General features: G+C 37.6%; 1 protein-coding gene across 13 annotated transcripts in view; it reads left to right on the forward strand.

Annotated features, from left to right (window-relative positions):
• Nucleotides 1–26,777, forward strand: part of LOC107085580 (transcription factor SOX-6-like) — a 153,048-nt gene that overhangs the window by 99,720 nt on the left and 26,551 nt on the right. For 11 of the 13 annotated variants that reach the window (XM_015375976.1, XM_015375984.1, XM_015375982.1 and 8 more), the window contains 2 exons: nucleotides 13,187–13,310; nucleotides 19,087–19,166. In XM_015375976.1, coding sequence (XP_015231462.1) covers nucleotides 13,187–13,310; nucleotides 19,087–19,166 — 204 coding nt within the window. The remainder of the gene's footprint in view (nucleotides 1–13,186; nucleotides 13,311–19,086; nucleotides 19,167–26,777) is intronic. The other 2 variants (XM_015375980.1, XM_015375989.1) reach the window with 1 other exon arrangement.

A 26,777-nucleotide genomic window follows, 5' to 3' on the forward strand; every position in this document is an offset into this window, starting at 1 on the left:
CTAACAAATATATTAATCAATAACTTATTTGTGCTAACACATCTTTGTTTTAGTTTTTTTCTTTTTATTTAAAAAATATGAATTTTTTCCCACTTTTCATGCTCAGACTAAGAAATGCCAAATCTATTTGAAACATCTATGAAGTATGCTGACCTGCAATTTTTGCTGCTGTTATGTAGATGCATGCAAATAGTCATATACATCCAGAGAGCTTACTGTTTTGCTGTGCCTAGCAATGGGTAATGCACTCTATTACACACATCAAGAGAATAAATACGGGCTGAAAGGTCAGGGTGAACTTTATCTTCATAAACAGACAGGAGAAAGTAGAGCTCCCCAGATGAAACAGAGGAACACTTTTAATCCACAACATTTAATTTAAATGTGAAACATCATTAAATACTGTGCAAAAAAACCCACACTATCATGACATTGTTACTTGTCATTGACTTTGGCATTTCTGTTGCAACTCTGAGAAGACAGCTGGATAAGATCTTAAAGATTAAAAAAAAAACAAAATCTAAGGATGCTATTGTCAATAAGGTTGTGCTTGTTTTCAAAACCTTTTATGATAATGTGTTGGTTCTGCCTCTGTTTATTTCCCTTTGACCCCTTGTTCTCTTCCTACCCATGGGCTGGCCTTGAGACTCTAACCCCACTGCGTGTCTACACTCATTATCTGTGCCTGTACATCCTACCTTTAACCTTGTGTCCACAAGGATACATAAACACAGCGTGTGTCTATCTCTGCAGTTTAAAAAGGGAAACATGAGATTAAAGGAGAAAAAGGCCACTATATTGTTGTCCAGAGCACACTTCAAAGTCTCCTAGCTTTCTCACATGTCTTTAATGGTGTAGCGAGACAGTGGGGGTGCCTAAGGTTTCAAGATTTAAAAGAGGAAAATTAATTACACTAACATGCTCAAACAATTCATGAAATGGAAAAAAAACCATTTAGATTTTTAGATGCAAACCTACCACAATATAAGTTTAACCAGGCATTTATTTTAAAATTTAACCACACATTTCTATTAAGATATTATTTATGCAACTCTGACTGGTGGTAATACCTTAATATTATACCTTATTCACACCATCTTTTTTCTGTCCTTCACTTCCAGTGGCATTGAAAGATAAAACGGAATAGTGAAATAATGCCCTACATCATTCACCCTTGTTCATGTGTATTTTTCAAAATAGGACTGATCAAAACACAACACACATACTACAAAAACAACAGTAGCCTACGTCTTCAACAAGATCTGGATCATTTCCTCATGTTCGGATCTATATAACACATATTGTTATAATGTATAAATAAATTACAGTCCTTAAATGTCATAGAAAAATTTTTATGATTATTGAAAACTATGATGGTAGGTGTGTGGAGTTTCAGTGATGATAAAACTTGTGTTATTGTGATCAGCGTTATTGCTGGTGTCGGCTATCTTTGTCTAAATTTTGTCACTCTTGCGGTATACCTTAAGCAGTATGGTATGATTCTTGGGTTTTGTCCTTCCTTCATTGGCTCCATATGGGTCAAATGGAGAATTAATACATTCTCATGTATACCTATAAATGTCTCAGTTGCATTGCTCCCTTATAATTATTTGATTTCCTTCAGCCTTATGCTCTCGTTTCTACTTCTTTTTTTTTAGATATCTTCTGAAAACACATATCTATTCCTCTATCTTTAAAGATGTGTTTTTTGTTTTCAGTATTTTATTGCATTGTGTCCTATATTTTGTTGTCTTCTGTTTTGGGATTAATTTGTTTAAGCTCCCTTTAATTTCTGCCTTTTCTTTTATTGTTCAACACTTTGTTTATAGCCTGTTATTTCAAATGTGCTTCATTATTAGATTTGACTTGACTTGAGTTTTATGTTGCTTTTTTTTTATTTTCAATGTAAAAAGACGGCTGTGTTTCATTAAATGCACAGAAAAGCTTTCATCATGTGTCATCCACAATACATTTTAAAACCCAACTCTCTTTTTAGCATTATAAGAAAGATTTTTACGTGTCTAAGTCATGTTTTTGCCTTATCCCGAGCCATAAAACAAAGGGTGATAACGAAGTTTCTTGATTCAAGCGTTTAGGCTTACTTAATGAGCTGCTTAACCGGAACAAAACTGCCACATTGTTAAGTCATCTATTCAGTATTCTAAATTTAATACAAAGCATTTGAAAAAACTTTTTATAGTTCTAATGAAAAAAAAAAATTCTCTATAATCCAGTCATTTCATTTTCTTGTTCTGTTTAATTATTATTTAAAAGATATATAGTTCCTTAGCTGCACAGCTATAGAAAATGTTTTAAATCAACCAGATGGGTCAAAATGGACGTGGATCTTTTGGGTACAAACAATAGAAATAACAGCTCTAATTTATGTATTCTACAAAATACTTTGGATTTATTCTTGGTTAAACCTATTATCTCTATGGGTGGCTTCTGTGGAGTGACAAAAAAAAAACAACAAAACTCCATGAAGAACAATGTTGAAGAGAATGCCTCCAATTAGAACGGTTAGAGGGGAATTATAAGTAGGAAAATGACAATGTGTATATTCACTATGAGAACATGTGTACTGTTGTGTAAGCAGTCCCACGATTCTTTTTCCAGTTACTATTCTTGTGTTTGGTGATGAGGACTGTGTAAGCATCCTACTATGATTATGTTGAGGAATTAAAGTCTGCTAAGATAGCCCTGGCTCTCTACCAGGGAGACTCAGTTCCTCATGTTCATCCACCATTTAAGAAGTCTGTAAGCTGAGGAAGATGTGCACAAGCAAAACAAAAGATAACAAAGAAAACTGTTGCCTGAAACATTTGTCTGTGTTGATTGATGTATTGACACTTGGCAACAAACAAATCCTTAATGAACGCCATTAAATGGATTCAGGAAGCTGAAGAAACAGTGATTTTAAAATGATAAAAACATAATTTCCACATAAATGAGTCCAACACATCTTTACATTTAATGGTGCACAAAAAGTGGTTAGAGTTCAAATGTAAGCCATAGTAGTGACATCACAGAGAAGTTTGAAAGTTACTAAATATAATTAATTTATAGCATAAAATTATCTTGGGCTGTTTCACTTCCTCAGAAAATAGATGAGTTTTCAAAACTATGAATCTTGTAAGAATAGGAGGATATACGGTGAACAGTTCCATACCTTAAGCTCAGTTTGACCTGGGTTATTAGTGAGACAATGTTCATGATGAAAATTGGGCTTCAAAGGTGAAATTTAATGGAGCATTGACGCTTTCTATCTCCTTCTAACTATATAATTTCTTCATAGAACAGGATTATCTAGCTATTGTGTTTTTGTGCTTTGGATATGAAATAAAACAGCACAAGTTTAACAGTTGATGAAACCATATTGATAAAAAAAATATATATCTCTTTGTATAAGTCTGCTGCATGATATGTACTGCAAAACCTCAGTGGGTTATTGGTCTTAGACACTGTTTTATGGCAATATTTAGGTTTGATTATGTTTTTTACCTTCCTAATTAGAATACTACATTAGAAAAACTGTAGTAAAGAAAATAAAAATATAGAAGATTGGCTTAGTGAAAAGTATTTTTAATATCTGCTTAAAAGTTAATTTCATAAGATAACTTTAAAGTTACCATGACTTAAAACATTTCTACACCAGTACCTCTCTGTGGCTGAATACAAAGGCTTTCCAATTAAATTAAGGCACCCTTTTGACATGTTAAATCTTATTTATGAGTTTTACACATATTTTATTTGATATTTTTTGGTAAATACAATATGAAATTTTGAGGTCATTGAAGTGAAAGCTAAAGCTGCCAGGCCTCCTAAGTTGACAGATGCAGGTTTAACTACTGTCAGCAGATGGCAACTATGTACAGCTTACATTTACGTCTGCTAATTGTGCTTGTGAGAAATTATTTTAAGGCTTAAAAAAGGACTAAGTAGACACTATCAGGTCAAAGAATTGGCCTATATTGCTTTATTTAAACATGATCGTATAGTTTTCGGTGTCTTATAGACATAACACATAGCAGGACCCTTTAAATATGACCAACAAGCCACATCAAAACTATGTTAATGCCAATTTATACTGGCAGCGTTCTCTAAACACATAATATTTCAGTTGGCCCACACCAATTGTCTAAGAAACACCAAGCCTTAGTCTAATGCAAAACTACAAGTTTACACTTGGCTACTTGTTGTTTGCACACAAAGCAGGACAAACATTGTTTGCTGCTGTAAATTACACAATAAAACTATGTATTGTGTCATTTGGTGCTGTAGATTGACACCTCAGCAGTTTAAGCAGCTGTAATTAAAAAGCTTCATACAGGAGGCACCAAATAAATGCTATATTATGCAAAACACCACCTGAGGGTCTTTTTAAAATATGTCACCTGAAAGGTTTCTACAGCAGCTCTGAGGTAAATTAATTCACCCTTCAAATGTTTAGCTCTCTATCAGCTTTTACATTTTAAAACGCAAGACACCAGATTATTTGGAAAAATCTACACAGATTACCCCGAGTTTTACAGGGCTGCACCTGTTTAGAGCTTCTCATACCCACAGTGGAAAGAGAAAAAGCTGTTACACTTAGTGCCCCGTTGTATTGCAATGCTCACAGGGAAAAATATCAGGAGAGGGAGAACACATCCTCTACTGTGTTGTTGATTTGGTTTCCTCTCCCCCACTGCAATAACTGTGTTTTCTCAGCTAACGTTGTGCAAACTGTTTTGTCTTTGCACTGGGTCATCATCCTCTGCAGTGGGCACACTCGCAGGGAGTGAAGGAGGTGCATTAATAGGCTTGACTGTGTACGGGCAGCGAGAAACAGACGCGTGTTTTCTTAGGGCAGGGGTGGCAAAGGAAAGCATTCAGCCTATGGTTAATGCAAAAAAAGGAGGTTTTTGTTTTTCGGGAAAGGGTAGAGTCCAAGCATTCCCCAACAGAACATAATGAGCTATTTTGTTCTGCTCAGTTTGTAGGAGAAAAATATTTTTGTTTTTTGTCTTTGACTCTTTTCTGCAAATACACATTTTTATCTGTATTATAAGTATGTGCTTATTTGACCTTACTCAAATTCAGTGTTTTCTCTGAATTAATGTTGGTCATGTGGTGATATCTGAGCATGTTTGAAAGTCTGAGCTAATTTGTCTGTCTAATAAAGTTGCCCCTCCTAACAGCCGTTTTTCTGGCGAACAACAGAAGGGGCTCTGTTGTGTTGTCTAGCCCCAGCAGCTGGGAGGCAATAATGGAGACAGAGCCTTAGTTTGTTAAAAAAGAAGCAACAAAGGGGAAACCCAACCATCGTGTTTACAATCACATTAGGTGAATTGGTGTTGATCTTGCATTTTGGTCTCTTTAATTAAATGATAATAGAGATTTTCCTCCAATTTATAAATACTTTGGATAAATATTTTTTGCAAACATATTGGTAATATTTGACACATCCCATGCCAGGCTTTCAGAGGGCAGATTATGTTGCAGTTACTGGTAAACCTCAAAATACACCGAAAATATTCCAAATGTAAAGTCAACTGTATTTCTAAAGCTTGATGCAGTCAAATTCCTCTATTTTCCTCTGAACACGCTGTTGAAATCACACTAAAATACCAGCTTATCTGACTGTTCCATGTCTAATGTTCTTTACAACCTAACTTAGGCCACTATAGAAAGGCTGTGTGGGAGTTCACTTATCCCCATTACTGCACATAGACCCAGTATTTAATCTACCAGACAATAACCCAGACCACTGTTCCCAATCTTTTTGGTTGATGTCAAGTGAGACAGAATATTTTGCCTTTGATATTCTGTGTTTGTGTTGCTATAAATTCTGTTGTGTTGTAAGTTTTTTCTCCAAAGAGTTTTGGAAAAAGAAAACTTTGTTCTCTTCAAAAACCAAAACAACAAAAATCTCTATGTTTTTTAAAAGCATCAGAAAAAAAAAATATATATATATATTATTGAAATATTAATTCATTAAATAACTCTTAAATTACTTTTAATCTGACAACCAAAATGCATTGAAACACGTGTTTTAATTTATGATTATGACTGCGTATTTAATTTTCCAATATGTTTTTAGAGAAAGTTCCCTCTAACACTGCAAGACAAACAGCTAAGACTTATGTAGAAGACAAAAAAATAAACAAAAGTACATGAAGATAATCAAGTCTAAAAGTGAGATGAAGAGCACCATGCTCACATTAGACGGCTGTTTTATTCAGGACTTGTTTTTAGGGTTGTGTTGAATGTGTCAAAAAGTGGCACAACCCCGACTTCAGCCATCCGTGAACAACAAGTAAACATATTGGACTAGTGGTTGTCCAAAGCGGGTTATTGTGCTGTAGAAAGCATTAGAGTGCCAGTTGCAGTACCCTTTATGTAGGCTTACTTCTCTGGAGTGTTTAAATGTTTTTGATTTCTTTGCAAACAGCACTTAGCTCAAACAGGTAATCTGCTGTTAGACCCCAGCCAAAGTAAAACAGTGCCTACTTTTAATATACGTGTCTATACTCAACCCCAAGATTTTACCAGAAATATCTACGTCATTTTCAGTAGTGGGTAATATTTGGCTTTTAAATGCTTCCATACAAGGTTTTCTTATATCTTCTTTTTTTTTTTTTTTGGATGATAAAAAGTCTAAGACTTCATCGAGACAAGGACCCTTTGTTGGTGACCTGAGACTTTCCAGAGCATTTGCCCTCCCCGTTCTAATTTCCAGAGCAGACAAGCAGGTATAATGTTCTTCACTTGAGTGGTTGGTAATATAAAGACCATTTTTCAGAACCAGGAATCTGAAGCATCAAAGTTCACTACAGATCAATTAATCTATTTGTCTGCTTAACATTAGTTACAGACAAATCTGATGTATAGTCTGCTGTGTGACCAAAGTGTTCAGCATACTGCAATGAACAAGTTGTGGCAAAATTGCAATAGATGCTAAAAGAACTGCTGATTGTTTTATTGGTTAGAAAAAAATCCTTAAGCAGGCTATTCAGCAGAAATGCTTCCACTGAGAGATTTTTTTCCTGTTAAGGTTTTCTGTACAGTGTACACTCAGTGGGCTGTATACACAGTGGCAAATGTTAAACATATCCTGCTGTTTTGTGTCAGTTCTGGTGTGTGAGCGAGCGATGGGGTGTAGCCAGACTTGCCATGGAGCTCAAGATCATTTTTGCTTTAAATTGATCACAAAAGGTAATTTCTCACCTTCGGTTGGCGCACAGCTCTGTGGGGGCAAACTGAGGGAAGGGGTAAGGGAGGGGGTGGGGCAAGGGTGTGAACCATCAGCTCTTACACTACAGCTGGAGTCTACGCTCCCTAGGTGAAATCCCATTACTCCTGCTGCTGAAAATGTGAAAAAGAAATGTAACAAGGGAACTAACAACCTTTAGTGTTGAAATAATTTTCATTTAAATTAGATTTCAATAAAATTCCAATACTGTCAATGAGGGAAATCTGTCTTAAAAAAGGATTTGGAGTTAATTTCAGTCATATTATTGAACTTTTTTCATTAAGAAACTGAACTTTTAACAATTTTCCTCAGCAAGGATAGATGCAAATCACACAGATCTGTTGGGAGGGGGGGGTCAAGTACTCCTAATCATTAAAGAACCCTGGATCCCACTTCTACTTAAACTAAAAACTAACCTGATAACGGTGTGTTTGGATGATACTAGATGGTGTTGATAGTAGAAACAGAAATTCACACAGTAGTTTTTACATTGATATTAATATCCTACAGTGGATAAAGTTCAGAGGGGACCAGTGCATATGATTGTAAAATGATTTAGAAGAGAGGGCCTCCTGTGTTCTTTGTAGAGGCTGTAACAGACAGCAAATTGTATAGGTGTTGACAAAGTCCCAGGTGAACACTAAATCTTGATTTACACTAACAGTAGCCTTTCTTTACTGCCCAGATTCATGATTTACTGTACTTGGATGTTGTATGGAAAGGACGTTTAATATATCACCTCATGTGTGTTATGTGCTGTCCATATTTTAAATTTGGTTTTTAAAAAGCTTATTTATGGAAAAAGGATTAGGGCCACTGATAAAAAAGTTAACTGATTTATAAATTTTATTTCAGTTTAATATGGGAAAACAGTCAGAATTCTGAGAAAAATTGTAAGATTAAAGTCAGCATTCTGAATTCCGTACTTATTAGTGATAATACTAAAATCATTATTTCTAATAGAGCATGATAAATAACTTATGAAAAATAAACATTTCGGTAGTACTATCAAACGCATTAATTCAAAAAAAAGTTTGTCCTTAAAAAGGTATTGTAAAATGAGTGTGTTAGCATTTGTTTGGGCAAAATCGCCTCCCAAAACCTTTTTAACCTTTGTGTTGCAAAACATACTGTGTCATGAATGGAATAGATGGACCCAGTATTCAAAGGGAGACAGTCAGTAGGAAAGTTGAAAACATTTATTAAGACAAACATAACAGAAGAACCCTGCTGTGGACCTGCAGGAAGGGGGGGCGGGGCAACGCCCAATCACTGACACTCTGGTTTAGGGAGAAAGTGACCATGGTAAGGTAAGTGACCATGATCATCTGAACAAGAGATGATTATTAGAGGGAGTCACTTACCTGGTTTAACAGTTCAGTCCATCCTCTCAATGATAGGCAAGATCAATGGATGCGCTGCCAATGAGAAACGGCCCTGAGCCATACAGAGCATCCCCAATGCAGCAACCCCAATAAGCAAGAATGACTCCGATCCAGGACAGTGATTCAGATCAGCTTGGAGTGGTACTGGAATCCAGGAGTCTGCAGTCCAGTCAGGGGTTCCGATTCACTTAGGAACGGACAGATCCGGGTTCCAGGAATCCATCAGAGTCCCATGCGTAGAGCATCAAGCTCAGACAGAAACGCACCTGGGAGGCAGAATCCAGGAGGGGTCTAACCATGGTTCAGGCAAACAGATCAGGCAGGAACAGACAGGGCCAGAAGATGAGAGGGAACGGAATCAGGAAAACAGAATCACTCGGGAAACGCTGAAAGGCTCTCGCCACTGGTTAAGGATTAAAATGGCCTTAAGCCATGGGATGAAAAATAATCTCCTACTAGAAACATTTGGAAACTTGGAACTTTGGAACCTTGGAAGTAACTAAAACTGACAGGACACTAACTGAAGGCAAACAGGGAACAAACAAACAGGAAAACAATGATCTGGCCCTGATAGCTGTAACTGAGCCCAATATAAGGGAAACCGGCAGGTGGATGAGATGAGTGATAATTAGAAGCTGGATAAAGTTAAGCAGGTGAAAGGCTAATTAAGTAATTAAGGTGAGCTATCATAGCAGATCAGGACATATTGAGGGTAATTCATTAAAGACTGATTTTTAAATATCTCAATGTGTACACTATCGGGGTCATAATCCAGAAGTTTAGATAGGGCAGTCTAAACCACCTCGGCACCTGTTATCCATTGCAAATGCAATCTTTTCACTGTAGATCACCTATAACGAGCCCACTAATTGCACATGCAGTTTTTTATTTACACAAACCATTGTGTGTTCCTCATTTGAAACCTATGGTCAGGTCACTTTATGGGGATGAATTTGTCAAAATCCAACCTTAGCAATGTAATTGACTTAGTTCCTCCATGCAGCAGACGAATTGAGTTTGTCACACCTAACAGGTGTGTATGTTTTTTAGTTATTTCATTTTGCAAGAATGCATTATTCAGTTATAAAGTTGAGAATTTAGCATTTTCTTGTTGTATAGTTTAACCAAATAAGAATGGAAGCAGCAGGAAAATGGGCTAGTAAGACATTTTCATTTTTTTAATTAATGTAGTGAATGCTGCCTCATTGGTTCAAATGGTAGTCTTCAAACTACCAGAAAGTGAAATGTACTTAAAACAGAAATACAGAAAACATGTATTTTTTTCTTAAAAAACACCTCCTTTTTTGAGTTCTGTATAGTATCCCACTTACACTGGATGGCTAAGCTGAATCTATTTATCAAAAAGCAGCATCTCCTCGAGAGGCAAACAGATTGCATGCTGGCCTGCTACAGACTTCATCAGGTCATCTGAATTGATGATACATGTAGGAAGGCGGCTGAGTTCCCCCGGAAACCTCTGTTGGAGAGCGTTCTGGCGGAGATGGGGGCCTCAGCCAAGTCTGTCTGACTGATCACTACAGATGCTCCTCTTCAAGTATTCCGAGTCAGATCCTTAGTGCCGGGTCTTGAGGGACAAACAATAGCACCTGTTCCTCATAAGATAGCCCATTCATGTATCTTTAATGAAGCCTGGGGGCAGATGGTGTGAAATGACATTATCCAGTGCTTAGCAGTGCTAAGACAAAAGAAGAGCAGTGCCAGCACAACAATGCTCCTGTATTTTATGAGGAGAAGGCAGGACGCTGCCCAAGAGCACACCCACTGCCCCCCCTCACATCTGCTCCACTTCACTCTCCAACTCTTCAAGATCATCTTGGCAATAGAAATGTCCTGGGCATTCAGCCCACATGAAGATGAACTTGAGGGTAACTCTTAAAGGAGAAGGAGGGTATGGTTTGCAAAAACAAAAAAAAACAACAAAAAACCCCAGAAAAATGAGAGGAGGTCACACATATATACTCTTTGCTTCTTCTTCTGTGTTTCAAAATATTGTCTTCTCCTACTTTTACACTCAGCACAACATAAGAATGGTTTCATAAAAATATTAGAATATATTCGGACAGTTTTTCATTGACAATTCAAGTAACCTCCTGTATTTGTTGACACCCTGAAGCTCCTCAAAAATCCTATGCCTGCCTTTTTTCTGACATTAGTGGCTCTAAATTAAACTTTAATGCCCAGAGCTCATTACAGCAAATCACAGGCATTTACACTCAATGTATTTATTTCCTCTTCAGTGAGCATTTCCTCTCTGTCTATGCCTAAGCGAATGTTGCACATTTGCATCCATATTTTAAAAATTATAGCAGTAATAAAAGCTGATATCCTGGAAGGAATCGAATCATTTAAAGTTTATCAGTTAGTGTTGCTAGAGAAAAATCTCTCCATGCATCAGATTCTTTGAGTGGGAATCACTCAGTCTACAGCATTATGGCTTTTTGCACAGGTTACTTATGCTTATTTATCTGGTCACATTTGACCTTTTATGTAACTGTAATAATGGCAGTGTATGTTTAATGTTATCATTATTGTTTTCTTGGGTAATTTTGTGTAAAAAGGAACTCTAAAAGAATGTGTTTAATGTTAAACTATTAAAAACAAAGTCACTTCAAATGAATTTAGTTTAGTTTGTAAAATATATCTATATATTGAATTTGGGATTTTTTTTTCTACATCTTTGGGCTATAATATTACTTTTTAATTTTTTTTTTAGCAAAAACTGAATGTATATAAACCAGGGAGCATTTTTCTAGCCTTTAACTAGTGTATTTACCGCCATATACCCGTTATACAGTCTGTTTAAACTGTTCAAACATACATACAGAGCAGAGCTGTTTTCTTCAAAGTCCACCCCCCACTCAAAAATCCCTTCTGTCCTGCCCTGCCTGTTTTGACATTAATTATTGTTTTTTTCCTTATGTTCCAAACATGCAAGGCCAATCTCCATCTCTTGATCACCCAGTTTGGAAACCTGGGGCACTAATTCCAGTAAAAAAAAATTTTTCCTACTTTTTGAAGGATATTTTTCACTGTCTCTGTATGGCATTTTTTCTTTGTCAGCTGCATGATTTGTAGAATGACTTTTGGCAGTGTTACATACCCTTTTAAAATACTTGTTTCTTGCAACTTCTGCACTTGCACTTCTGTAAAAGCTCAGTAGACATAAAATGTCTATGTTTATTTAGTTTTCAGTCTTGCTTTGCACCTCTGGACAAATCAATAAAGTTGTCTTTAGGGGGTTTGGCTTGCTAGCTGCAAGATAAAGTGGGTGCAAGTATTCTTGCAAGAAAGAGCCCACATGGGGGAGGAGTGGCACCGGCTGGAAAAGTGGAGTACATAGTAGACCTTAGCCAGAACGTGGGACAGGTTGATTTCATGCCCGAATGCTGCAGCAGTAATTGCACCCAGACTAGTTTTATTACTAGTTGATTTTAAGGGGGATGAATGGGGAAACATTCTGTACAGTGTTTATTTTGGGAGATGACCTTTATTAACCTATTTCCCAGGCTGGTTCCCCCGAGGTGATCTGGCTCGTTGCTCGATTAACCCTCGCAAGTCGAAGTAGTCAGGCTGCTTCCTGTCACAATGCTTCAGGAAGCTGAAAATGACAGAAAAATTTGACTCACAACATGTTGGCCACACAGGCCACTTAGGGAACATGAGCTACTAAACTATCCTTGACAGCCAAATTAGGACGTTTTGTGTTGATATATTTCAAGGAGATTTTCTTGCAACAGGACTGATCAGTTCAAAGTGTTGCACAATAAAAGCTTTTGTTTAAGACGATAAAAATCAGAATTACAAAATTACAAGAATTAGAAAAGTAAGATAAATAAATATTCCCAAATTAGAAAATGATACAAAAATATTATTATTGGCTTATGTAAGAATAATTTCAAATAAACAGACTTGATTTTAACAAGGTTTATGTATTTATTACATAGCAGCGTAGCTACTATTTAAAAAGCCACAAAATCCAACAGCACTTACAAACCAAGGTGAAAATGTTAAGAGCATTTAGTGAAGTGGTTTTTCTAACACTAACAGGAATATAGTACCAAAGGTTTGAGCCTATTACCAAATGCACCAGTTTGTAAATGTTAGGGGGAATCTTTAGTACACTGACCCAAGATGAATCCAATGTTCTTGATATGGTTTAACTGAAATAATAGTGCATTTATGCTGGTAGAGTTATTTCTCTGCAGTGGCATAATAATCCTCTAAATAATTGAGATATGTTTTGTGATGGCTCATGAAAGTCTACAGTACTTTTTTTGCCCTCTGTTTTTCATTCCACTTCCCTCTAACAATGTGACTTTCAGGTCCTTTGATGTTGCAAGGTGAAATTGTGGCCTGGATTAAGAACAGGCATAGCTAGGCCAGGTACTGTGCAAACGCAAGAGCGTCCCCACTGCCATGGAGCCCCTTGTCAGCACACGTTAGGAAGAGCTGTGATCTAGCCTCCCTCTCAGTGTGCTCCATATTTCTGTGTGCCATGCTTGCGCGAGGGCCCCTCTCTGATCTTTGCTCCCTATCTGTTCAGCAGGTCCAGGGTCACATGCCTCCGCTCATGATCCCCATCTTTCCACACGACCAGCGCACTCTAGCAGCAGCAGCTGCCGCCCAGCAAGGCTTTCTCTTTCCACCTGGAATGTCTTATAAGCCAGGTATGCTTACTAATTAAGTCCTTAAATTCTCTATTATCCTCACACAATTGTACCAACAAATAGATTTTACTCTGAAAATGTTTAAGGTAATTAGTTTGGAGTTTGGTACAAAGGAATTCATACTTACAGGATTGTTTTCCTTCTGATAGATCAACACAGAGCAATGCATAATTCTGCAGTACACAAGTATGAATACATATTTTTCAGTTTCTTTTTTCACAAAAAAAAATCCACTTATGAAAAAATACAAAAAAAAAAAAACATGGCTTACACATACATTAAGCTTCTTTAAGTCAACATGTTTTCAGTACAGATGCAGCTTTATGGTTTTCAAGTTATATTAAATCTCTATGAGGCTCTCACATCCAGTCATAAAATCATTTGTTCATTCTAATTCATCAGCTCAAACCCAGGTAGGCCAAATGGAGAGTCTCTCTGATCATCAGTTCTGAAGTAGTTTCACAAATTGTTTATACAACATTTCTCTAGGGTTTTAATACACATTAATGCTAAACAATTGTTAAGTATTTAGTTCCATCCATTCTTCCCAACTCTTCGCAGCCTTTTTGCTTTGATAAAGCAGAACAATGCGATACCATGAAGCACTGTAATATTTTATTGATGAATACAGCATCTTCTTCCAAATGTTTGGTTTCTTCCCTTAGATTGCTTGTTGGATTATACCCTAATTAGTTTATTTACACCTGCTCCTATGTATTTTGGTGTTCATGATACTCTTTGTCCCACTATGTTCTCTATTAAAATCCTGAGGCCTTCACAGAACAGTTGTATTTATACTATAACTAAATTAGACACAGAGGGGCTATTTAGTAACTAGCTGAAATGGACCCTTTAGGGCTGAATACTATAAAGAGCCGAACACTAATGCACTTTTTAATTCTTACATTTTAATTACATCTCAGAATGATTTCCATTCAATTAAATTCCAATCAGACATTATACATTAGGTATGTGATTGTTGGCTGGTAAAATGTAATAAAAAAGAGATGTGTTAATAGTTTTGCAAGGCATTGTACAATATTGTAATATAATGAGCTTTTATGAATAGTATGAACTTTAAAATGAAACAAAAACAGTTATAATATAGTACAACAACACAAAGGGGCACAGCTAAGGAATGCAAACATGGTTAGCATAGTTTTTATAAAAAGAGCAAAAACTCTGCCTTTAAGGTTATCTAATCAACTTAGTAAACATCAAATGCCCTTTTGCAGAATCATATATTGTAAAATTAGTACTTAGACTTTAATATATGTGAACATGTCTAGTTCCTTCATTCCTTTTTTCTTTTAAATAAATTAAGAAATAAGCAGCAAAAAAATAAAAAATATATATTTTTTTTATTGTTAGTACATGTTAACTGATGCTTTTTCAAAAGAGTCTTAAACACCTACAAGTCATGTTAAAAACTATACTTGGTTAACAGCATATCACTGTATTTGCAACAATAACTGAGTTATCAATCTGAAACTCAGATTTGAAAGACAACCTAAACTGAACTTGCCTTGAAAATATTATCTATACATATTTTTTTAATAGCAAAAAGACTGTCAAGAAGTTAGTGGGTTCAGAAAGCATGAAAAGGTGTGGTAGAGCAGGTAATGAATTAACTATAGCACCACTACAGGAACAAGAATGTCAGCAATTTTGGAACTATGGAGCCATGACAGCTAAAAACAGAGTGCCTGAGGGGGAGTCTTTCACCACTTTGCTTTTTTGCAATAGATTTGACACGGAAAATGTTTTAGCTCCAATAACAAGAGCTATTATGGAATCATGGTCAGGGGTCACAAAATGTAGGATTACTGCATAATTCATGACTTCATGATGAAATAGCAAAGATTGTCAGAAACACTGTTTGTAGTCCGAGAGCCTTTTCTTTCATGACTTTATTATTTCCACCCGGCTCACAATGTTATCTGCTGCTGGGTGTACAGGGTGCTGCTGTGCTCATTCTCCATGAAGTGCACTATAAGGCGCACTAATCTGATGTTATCATTATGAGAAAGCTCACAGGGGCAGACCGTTATGGCCCTCCCAACCCTGTGGTGCCCTCATGGCAAAGCAGTATGGTACCATGGAGGTGGGTCATCACCTCGTGGACTGACTGTGCTCAACGACCTAGGGTTTCATGGTGGACAAGCACATTCATATAGGCACAAATCGTCTTTTAAACAAATAGATGTTAGCTCAACTTTTCGAGGCTGTTTGCACTGACATGGTGGTACTTGGACTTTGCAGAGTAGGCCCATAACCCTTTCTCGTTGCTATTTTTCTTACAGATTCCATTTAATTCCTTTAAATACATCTATAGTTGTGACTTTTAATATGGTTGATACGGCTCTTTAGCAACAGATACTGCAACCTTATTATATAACAAATATAAAAAGTCAATTGCATTCTAAACAAGTTTCCTATTGCTACCTAGCAGGTCAGTAAGAAGTATGTTGCAGCATTGTGTATTTTGCTCAGTGTTATTATGATTAATACACCACGCTTTGCTGGTGATGTCAAGGTTGGTGTCTGATTCAAGTCTCAGCTGAATTCTGTTGATCTATCATTTAAAAAGCGTCACTAATAAGAAATTCTTCAAATACATTTTGCTAATCGTTTAATCATACATTTTATAAAAGTATATTTTCTGCCCTTTTTTTTAAAGGCAGTTTTTCTAAAGGTTTACAAAACTTGGAGAAACAAGTTTTTCAAATCATAAGAAATGAAATAAAAGCTGCTATATTGTAATATTGCTTGTTTTTCTTTACACCAAATAAATACATTCACAGATCAGGAAAAAAATGGTTTATCTTCAATGACAAACACTTGGTGTTTTCTACATTTTCTTTAATTTTTTAAGGTTTTGTGCTATTGACTATGCTCTGTGACTGTACTTTACCTGTAGAGAGGTCTCAGCATCATCTGTGAACCTTCACCAGACCTAAAACCTATGCTTTAGAGCAGCATTTTAAACTAGAACTGTTGCAATTGTCATGCAACTCAGAAATGGGAGAATTCAAAAGCATATTTTAAAAAACAGTTGGCGTGATTCAAGGTTCCTTTAATCCAATACAGAGTCATACACCAAAAACTTCAATAACAGCAGAGGTTCACTAAAACAGAGGCAGGTCCAAATTCAATTAGAGTCAAATAATTAGAATACTAAGGCTGGGACGCCTAGCACAAAGGACAAACTGGCAAAAGGAAGCTGCATGAACTGGAATAAATAGACAAAAGACCTGATTGCAAAGAGGAACTCAGTAAGTGAAGTTGCCTGAAATGAGACAGCATGTAAATACAAAATAAAACAGGAATTAAAACGAATGAATAATATAAGAAGCTTTTAACTAACATGATTGCCCCTGGCAGCAGTGGTGTCACCTGAGGTACTTCCCTCTCCTCTGTGTCATTCATTACCATGGCATAAAAACATTGCTGTACATTTTAGGAAAAACAAAAAAAAAAGTAAACTGTTTTTTAAGTAATTTCTTTCGGCAGAGAGAGATGCCAAGCTGGAGCCTGGTTTCTCTGCACAGACACTGTGTGCCCAAAAACCCAGACCCCTACCCTCTGCAGTCATGCAGTCAAAAGGTTGCACATGACCCTTCCCAGGTTTCACATGACATCTGGAAGACCCCCAGCCATTTATTATCCACAAATTCTACGTCAAAGTCCGCAGGGAGCAAATGAGACAGAGAGAAAGCAATAGTAAAAAGAGGAGGTGTAGAAATAACCATAGTCCACCTCCCCCCTGTACATCTAACCTTGCACTATTTGAAACCCCTTCTGCTGTGTGATTTTATTTGGCACTAAATGGGGATTGAATTTCCATGGCCTGTATCACATTGTGCAGTGCTGTACAAGATTGCAGAGTGAGGCAGGCAGACGAGGGCAAAGTGAAAGGGAAGGTACATACATTTACCTTGTCTGTGGCTTAATGGCTCCATATGTTTGTGAGGAGAAGTGACAGGCAGAAGTGGGGTTTGAGCGAAGGCCAACAACCTCTTCTCCACTCCCACTGTGCACCCCACCTCCTCTTCTTACTCAGACACATGCCTCAAACCAGCCTCTCCTGTAGGACTGCTGTGCTCTGTCAATAGACATGTCCTGTACATTTCAACACACTAGATTGAATGTGTAAAAGTCTCAATATTGTTAACAATATCACCTCTGTTAAAGCAGTTTTTTATGGCTGCCTGACAAATGTTCTTATGCCTGGCCAATGGTAATAAAAGAAAGCTCAGTTTTCATTGTTTCTCTGATAGGTAGATAAAATCATGTTCGAGCTTTTTTTCCCCCTTCATCCTTGTTGTTGGGATTCCACACACTTGTTTCAACTAGTTTACATACAAGCTTTTCACTGTGCTGCCAAAGCTATCAGAAACAAACAATGTGTTGAACAATAGCCAGACAAGTCTACAGCTGTGAACAGCCTGAGAGAACATGCCTCATGTTTTGACAAACTGACTTATTGAAATCAAAGAAAAAAATATTACAATGCCTGGAGAAGTGTTCATATTCCTTTTTTTTCTTCTTTTTTTTGCTGCAAACTCTAATTTCAATATGATTTTTAGGGAATTTATATAGAAGTGAAACTAAAATTATGCATAAGTTAAAATTGTACATTTAAACATCTGAGGCATTTATATAAACCCACTTTTACTTATATACACCTAAATATAATCCAGGTGCAAACAACAAGCGACCTGAGTAGGATGCAAGTAGGAAGGCAGCCTCTGGAGCTTACTTCACTAAACTGCATTACTCATCTTACAGTTTTCTAATAAATGCAAACATTACAGGAACATCTAAAAAATCTGCAGAAATCCAAAAGGCTACATTTAGCATCCAATCAACCTAAACACTATATATGGATAAAATCCTGATGAGATTCAGAGGAATCTTTATTGAAAGGAGTGGAATATGTCACCAGCTGTGCACGTAGGTAAAGCTATGATACCTGTTTTTCAAATATATACATATAGCTATGATATGTTTTTAAAATATCAGAACAAGACCAAAATTATTTCAGCATGTTTTATCCTCAAATATGGAAACTCTCTTGTTCAAAACTTCTGAACATCAACATTGACCATTTAAGTAGTCGAATCTATCCATACATACGTTTTTAAGTACTCACTTTGAAATATTTAGGACATGAAAGAAAATTATTTCCTGTTATTAATGCTGAGAAAGGTCAGCTGAAGTTACAGGTAAAGTATTGACTCTGCTGGGCTTAATATTGTTGCATGTATTCAAATTTCTTTAATAGAAAAAAAAGGTCAACCCATATTTTGTGTGAGGGGAAAACGGGTTAAAATGTTACAAAATATGAAGTGTTTTGAAAATATTAAAAAACAAACCACTTTTTTAAACTTTTTGGAATGACTCTGACCTGGATGACGGAGAATCTTCACCAGAGAGAGATTTTAAATAATTTTCATGTACTTGCCACAATACACACTTACTTAGATCAACAAACCTAAAAAAAAACACCCACCTTGTTTATGCAGTTTGCTCATGGTATTTTCCATCATCGAAAGTGTGCAGGTGGAGTAAGGAAGGGAACGGTGTGTAACCGTGCAGCCTTTTGTTAATGCAGATGTTTGGGCTTAAAGCCAAGGGTGCGTTGCAATGCAACATTACTGTGGCAAGAGCAGCAAAGTGTCCACAATCCCTGTTGGCACTTGCCTAGATGCTGTGGGCCCCAGTCATTGTCTGAACCTGCATGCATTGTTGTCTCTCTCTCCCTCTCTGACAGGTGATAACTACCCAGTGCAGTTCATTCCATCCACAATGGCAGCTGCAGCAGCATCAGGACTCAGCCCCATCCAGCTCCAGGTATGTGCAGTCATATGACAAAGAATGCTTGGGACGCCTGCCAAGCTTAGGGCAGAAAGGATGGCTAAGCAGCTGTGAGCCAAGTAATGAGCTGCACACTAAATAATCCTGGAGACCCCCCTGGCTCACACTCACTTATCACCTTACATATGTAATTTATCCCCATTTTAAAGAAGATTTATCCCCACTTCCTCTGCCAGACAGAGAAGTGAGAAAGATAATAGTTATTAAAGGGAATGCGAATCACTTTGGTTACTTTAATCCTCTGCCAGTGAATTCGTCACAGGACAATTGCCTGTTAGAAAAAAGCCTTTTAATGCTTTTGTCTAACAGAATGAGTACAGTTTTTGATTTAACTGTGAAAAGAGAATAGTTATGAGGAAGGCATGGATAAAAAATTATTTAAATATGACTGTGAGAAAAAAATAATTAGTTGTAAATGACCTTGAGAGGGGCTAAACAGAGGTTTGAGGCTCAGAAAAATGTTATGATCCGCCCCAAACCCCCTACGGGCTGTTTGAGGAATCTTCTCACGCAACATTAAAAAGAGCTGAACCCAGGTCATGGTTTAACCCCAGGCCATAAAGCTTAATGTATATAATGATCTGCATTTTATCCTTTGCAGTTTGTATTATTACTTTTAAAGTACAGCAAACAGTTTATTTCAGCTCGTGTGTCGTTTTTCTGAGTGCATTTGAAGTGATATTAAGTGTTCTAGTTTAGCATTTAAAATATCATAATAGGGTTTTGTTTGGATTATTAAGTGTGTCTTCATTGTTGATCGATTTTATGGATTCCTGTTTTAGTTCCTTTGGTGGTTCCTTAAATTTAAAAGTTTTTTTCTTACAAAGTAACGGTCAGCTTAATAATGATTACACTTCAGTGGGTGTGCTGGTATTCTTGTGGGATATTGTTATCCAATAATCTACTCTACAAGCACAAATCCACTGTTTTTTTTTCAATAGTTTTTGTTGGGATTTCTTTTACCCAGTAACATATGATTAGTTTTTTTTTTTTTTAAGAATCTTACTTCCTAAATACTTCATGGATCTATTTTGAGAGACCAGACCTAATCTTAGTCTCTGGATTATGATTATGTTTCTCCTTCTTTTTTAGTCGTCATATGCCAAAAGATATAAGAGAAGAAATCGGAAACTGATTGACAAATTATGTATTTGAGTGTTTTTTTTGGGTGCTCTAATTGTTGGGTTCTGTTGTGGATCTTTTTTCTGTGAAGCTAGACTTCAGCGATGCACACTGGAAACAAAAGAAGGAAATGCTGAATTAAAGAGCATTTCAACTAGGATGTGGTTAAGTGGCCACTGAGGGTGAATTGACATTTTTCACTGCTTTAACCTGCAAAGCTCAACTGCAATGAAAAGCATGTACAGTAAAGACTGAGTGTGAGAGCATAACAAAGGTGAAACTCTACATGCCGTTTGTCCTTCATAGGCTACCACATTCAATACCAACAAGCCTTGGCAAGTTCTAACAATACATATAGTATCCTCTGAAGAACAGATTTTCATCATGTAGCCAAGTGGAGAGCTATCAGAAGCAGAAGGTGTTGAATAAATATGTAAAAAGTAAACGATAAAGCCTGCTTTAGAGAAAATGCTTCTGGAGTAAATGGGTTGGAGTAGCATGGTGAAGTTCACAGGAAGGGAGTGTCAGTTTAGATAGACAAATACAGTCTATTTATAGGGGAGTGTGAGGTCAGATGAGACAGACATATATCTGAGGTCGGGACGACGAGAAGGGCAAACCGGTCTAGAGAGTCATTAGTTCTGAATATGTGTTTAACCCTGGGAATGGGCAAAAACAGTGCCTCCAAGACCATGACTTGGGTGACCTTTGCAGAACACAGTAAACAAAAAAGAAGTGCATTTTTCATTAATTGAACTCTGTCAGCCCGTCACCTATTCAGCCACACTGTCTGCTATTTGCTCTGCACAGAGATCCACCCTAAAAACAGTGAGGCAAGTCAAACATGCCCTTTAATACATAGCTGGGATCAACAAACCACGTGACTGCCACCACTTCCCTTACGGAGCACCGGGTGGGGGGGCTAAGATTAAAAATACCATATCAATCCAGACATGAAATTAAATAAAAGTTGATTCGCCCCTGCTAGACCTGTTTTAGAACTTAACTTAGTTTTTTTTTTTTCAAATAGACTTGTTTAAAGTTTTATAAAAATAAAGTGAAGCAGGAAAAAAATGCTATTTTGCAACTACAAAAAAAATAAAAAATACAGTGGAAATTATCTTGTAAGAACATCTTGGAAAATAGAAGGGCTGTTGGAAAACATTTATTATTTGTCCTATTAAACACAGCAGAGCAACATTGTGTTTTCAATTCTAAAGCCATTGTTTATCTTCCCTATATTCTTACACACTAACAGAAACAGTAACCCACTCACATATGGCTGAATAAGCAGCTCCCACTAATTAAAATATCTCCTGTCAGCTGCCGAGCAAGGTATAATTTTCCACAATTTACTTAGTTTAGATGGTGCAATATGTGAACCTTTAAAAATGATCTTATTGGTAGAATTAATTCTCACAATGTTACTAAGGAAATACGATCAACCCACCATCCAGACAAGGCTGACCGCTCCATCAGTCTTAATGTTTGCAGCACAGCCTCTTCCCAATCTCCTCTGTCATAACAGTCTGGGTTCCTCCCCTTGGTTCCCTTCCTTTTTCTCTTGAAGAAAGAAAGAAAAAAAAACATGGAGCTAACAAAGGCTTAGAGCTGATGGATGTAAATGAATCTTCCAGGGCGCGTTTGAGTGGTGGGAGGCTGTAATTTGCTTGTCAATACAAGGTGGTAGCATCACTCCGGCGGCTGACAGTCGGCAAGTGGCTGTCACCGGGCGCTCCTGTACCGCAGGGCAATTTCACTCAATGTTTTCCTGACAGATTGGCTCTGGTCCGCAACTCACAGGAGAGAAGCTGGGTAAACTATCCCAGCGCGACATGCCCCTCTTCATTAGTGCCCACACAGAGCTGGGATGAGCCCGGGACCAGCAGGAAACAATAGCTCCACGCTTGCCTGTCCTTCACTGATTACTGCTGACACGTCTCACCTAAAAGAGGAAATTGTGCTTGGATTGTGCCCCAGCAATCTGTCGGGGCACCTACTATATTCAATTGAGCAAGAAGACCAGACAGAGATTTTTCAAACTCCTCAAAAGATTTTTCTGTCTGGGACGGCATTTAATTTGCTGTCCGTACACTGTCCCTTGCATCAGTGGCCAAGTGAAAAACTATCCAAGCTGGAAAAATTTGAACTTAATACATTAGCCATCATTTTAACAGAACAAATGAACAGTGGGACAGCCTTCAATGCAGCTCTGTTTTATATCACCGAAAGCAGACATTTGAGTCCAAGCCATTTAAAAGTTAAAGTATCATTAGATAAAGCAGAACATCTGGGGTCCTTGTATGTAGTATCACTCTTGGACTAAATAAATAGAAAGAAAGCTTCTGCTTTCACTCAGTCGGGCTCCAATTTTCTCTCTTGCTTTCTTAGTTTCTGTATTGCTTTTCCAGTTTCCAATCCACAGCTGAAACTGACTCTAAGTGTTTTAGTTTGTGGATTTCTCTCTGTCAATTACCATCACCCTTTTCTTTTCTTATTCTTGTGCAATAACTTGGCTGAATGTTCCATGCCCGTAACACCCTCCTGCTTTACAATTCTTGAAATTCAGCTGCTTAAGATAAGACGTAGACGAACATTTGCAGTGGCACCTCTCTATTACATGCCCGTGATAAAGCTGAGCTCGTCCTCAGCCCTGTGCTCCCACTGTAAAGATGAAAAGCAGCCCATGTGCTTAACAACAAACCAGGACCACATCTCAAGCAGACAGACACATCTGAAGGAGTACTCACGGGCTTAGACGACTGCAGTGATAAGAAAGAGTGTTACACAGTCAGGGACAAACAGGAAGAAAGTGGGAGGGCAGCAAACCGCACATTATCTTTTGTTTGGATGTAAATGCCTGTGTGGTACAGATGTGGAGAAATGCTTCTATCATTAACAAGTGAAGCACTTTTGACTTTGAGTGTGAGGAAGAGAGGAGGAGGAGGAGGGAAGAAAAGAGAGGCATACTGTAGAGAGCAGCTGTTTCTGTGTTTATGAGCAAAGGAGTCGGGTCTTTGAAGGTAACCCAGAGCAGGGCAGCAAAGCTAGAGTGAGTGTAGGGCTGGCTAATAGGACGGCAAGGTGAGCAGCTGGATTGAGGCAGTGGTGAACAGAGGGACAGATGGACAGATAGAGTTGATAATGCAGTGAGCAGCAGTGAATGGGAGGGCTGGCTCCGGGGGCCACAGGCCTTGAAGTACCCACATTCATAAAATGCGGTTTTGTGTATGTGTGTGTGCACTTGTGTGTGAGTGGGTGCGTGTATGCTGAAAAGAAACTCACAGAAAAGTGTTTGTATATGTATAGTGGCTGGATAGAGAAACGGAGAAAGGCCATGAGGATGTAGGAGGGTCAGAGTGGAGCAGGTTGTGCGCCAGCAGATGAAACAGATGTTGAGCCATACTGGAAAGCATCGGCACAGTGCACCAGGACGCCTTCCTCCACTCCCGACATCTGGGTCTAGCGTGGGTCAGCCTGCGTGGTCGCCCAGGGCAATGAGCCTATACAAGCCTTGTGGCAAGCGGAACTGGCGCTGCGCTGCCTTTTAAATGGTTTGGTGCACTCAAGCACAGTTAATGCCCTCATATCCAGTCTAGTGCTCAGTGCCGAGGCTGAACAGAGGTGATTGAGACACTTACGCGACAGACAGTCACACCAAAACGTTAAAATCTCTTTAAGATTGTGCTGTTAATAAATTGTGCTTAATCTTCCACAAGGAAAATATGTTTTTTTTATTTTTCTTGTACATCATGAAAGCTGCAACTACATTTTCTGAACATTTTTCTTATTATTTTAGAGAAGAGGCATAACGAGATTTACATTTTATTATAAGCTGAACCTTTGTTTTTTTTTAACATATATTTAAACTATCAAATTAGTTAAATATCATGTGCCTATGACGTGAAACATCATCAGCAAAGTGCACAATCTGAGGCAGATAAGTGAACCTTCCCGTTTAACCTCTGATGCTTCAATAGGGCTTGTTTTTAATTACCCAAGGCTAACAGGCTGACCTTGGGGGTGTTTGCACATACTATAAATCTATGCTCACTAAGATCCGCTTGAGCAGCAGGAAAGTGATGGGGTCAAAACACAGCCCTGGGGTGTTTAGGAGTCACTTTTTCTACAGTATAAAATGTAAATACATTTTTTAACATTTGCATTATGCAATATAACTTGAAGATTTTTTTCTACAAATGAAATACAGTCTGTGCAACAATGAAAAAGCTGACAGAAAGGATTTGAAACAGTCACAAACAGAACATCAAATCTGAGCTATAATCGTCATACCTTGAAATTTTTCTCCCCCAAATTATCATCAGATACAAGAGGGGGGATGTTAGATCACAGTTAGCTAACAAAAAGATGCAGACACATGTCTTTAGTAACAAATGTTATTAGTTTTTACTTTAGCTCAGTCATAACATGGCTCTCTTTCATTTTAGTCTTTAGAGAGAGAATTTCTGCTTTGCACGTGAAAAAAAAGGACATTCTTCTCTCTCTTTTAAAAAAGAGCTAGAGCTCAATCAAATAAAATAGGTAACATTTCTGAACAGCAGATTTAAAGTCTTGTTGCGGATTCTCCATTAAATTATGACCCTTCTCACACACAGATGTGGTTGGAAAATAATAAATCCTTTAATTTTAACTGTGGGTTTATTTTAGCAGGACAGGGTCCTGCTTAAAGATGAACCTCCGTCCTACCTGTAGTCTTATGCAACTCCTTCATTTTTTCCTGTACTATTACCTTTATTGTATAGTAGCTCCATTATTTTTCCTATCAATTTGGTAAACCTCCCCTGTTCCTGTTGAAAAATATCATCTCTACAGTTAAAATGCTGTCACAGCTTTTTTGTTAACAACCAATATTGTTAGATTTTTTTTAAGTCACTGTAAAGATTGAGACAGATGAAGAGAAAGACAATGCACTCAGAAAGTAGATTTAACCTTTTGAACTGGAAGATAGAGGAAAATAACAGAGTCTAGGTATTGTAATATTCATTCTAATCAAGGCATGCCTTGTGGTAGTTGTTGCAAAGTCTAATTAAATGTACAATTAAATTAACTGTCTTTCCATTACAATAAAGCTGTTTCCATTCAAGGTGAAGATTATGCCCAAAATAAGACAGGAAGCAAGCATATGACCAACAGAAAGCTGCCTTAAACTTTTTCTCTGTGCTTTTTTTTTTTAAAGAAAATAAAAATTCTTACCACCCCTTTACACTTAAATGCATCTATCACCAAGTCTCGCTTGGATGGGAAGAAAATGGTATTAGATTGACTTCTGTGCCTCCCGTCTGGGACAAAAGGCTGTTTGTAAGAAAGGTGGCGGCAGCACTATCATTGAAGGAACATAATCAGTCTGTCATTTCCGCTGCCCATTTGCTGTTGTTATCCCTTAGTCCCCTGGAAGAATGGACCTTTTGTGCATGAGTAGGTGCGATAAAGTTTCTTAGAAGAGCACATATAGGTTTAGACCATGAGATACTTACATTGACTTCACTTTCTGTTGCTTACCTCCTCTTTCAGACTACCAAAGGTGTGTACAGTGGGGGCCAAGCAGCTTTTTTTTTTTACACCATTTGCACAATAGCAGACAGTATGTGGCTGGTCAAAACAGCACAATGAGATAAGGTTTTTTTAACTGGCCAGTTGCAGCAAAATTAGATTATTCAAGATGGCACAACCTGACCAAACAAACTGAACATTTTACCCTGAAAGAGGAGATCGGGCCAGTGGGGAAGTTCCACATCTAAAGTAAGATCTAAAGCTGCGTCGGACTAGTGCCATTTTTCCCAAGACATACCTAACATATAAACATTAGTCATTTTATGATGGGAAGTCTAAGGACTGTCCAATTAACGCATTCTTCATGCACAAGAAATTATGTAACCACTCTTGCACTGTTGTATCAAGTTATATTCTAATTTTAAAAGTTAATAGTACATACAAACAAAATTTAATTACAAGGCACTGCACAGTAACTACAGATTCCAGAGTCATATAATTACCCCAGGGCTGTATATGCAAGTTCACTTTTGAGGGCCAGCCTCCTTCCCAACTGATGTAAATGTTAGTAATGTAATTTTGATTATATTAGTGCTCTTTTTAGTGCTTCCAAATACTTACAATGTGTCTGTTTAATGTATTCTGTGATGGCAACAGCTGAAGGTGCTTGTGAGATGAGGGGGGGTGGTCCCTGTTGGCCGAGCAGAGACAAATCGCAAGCCAGAATCTTCAATAGTAAGCTCCGTAGATCTCTGTGCTAACACACTTGCGTCGAGGCAGCAAACTTTTCTCTGTGATGAACGGAAAATAGGGGCTCCAAGTTTTTTGAGTGAAAGCCATCTCTTTATGGTTTTTAAGACTTCTGTCTCTCTCTGGGTTCAGCCTTTGAAATACAGTTAAGACCTTTGAAGGGGGTTCATTGCCAGCCTCATGGAAAGAGAGGAAAGAAGTAGA

This window comes from Cyprinodon variegatus, unplaced genomic scaffold (genome assembly GCF_000732505.1).
Source record: "Cyprinodon variegatus isolate N-32 unplaced genomic scaffold, C_variegatus-1.0 Scaffold128, whole genome shotgun sequence".
In the NCBI taxonomy this organism is placed as follows: Eukaryota; Metazoa; Chordata; class Actinopteri; order Cyprinodontiformes; family Cyprinodontidae; genus Cyprinodon; species Cyprinodon variegatus.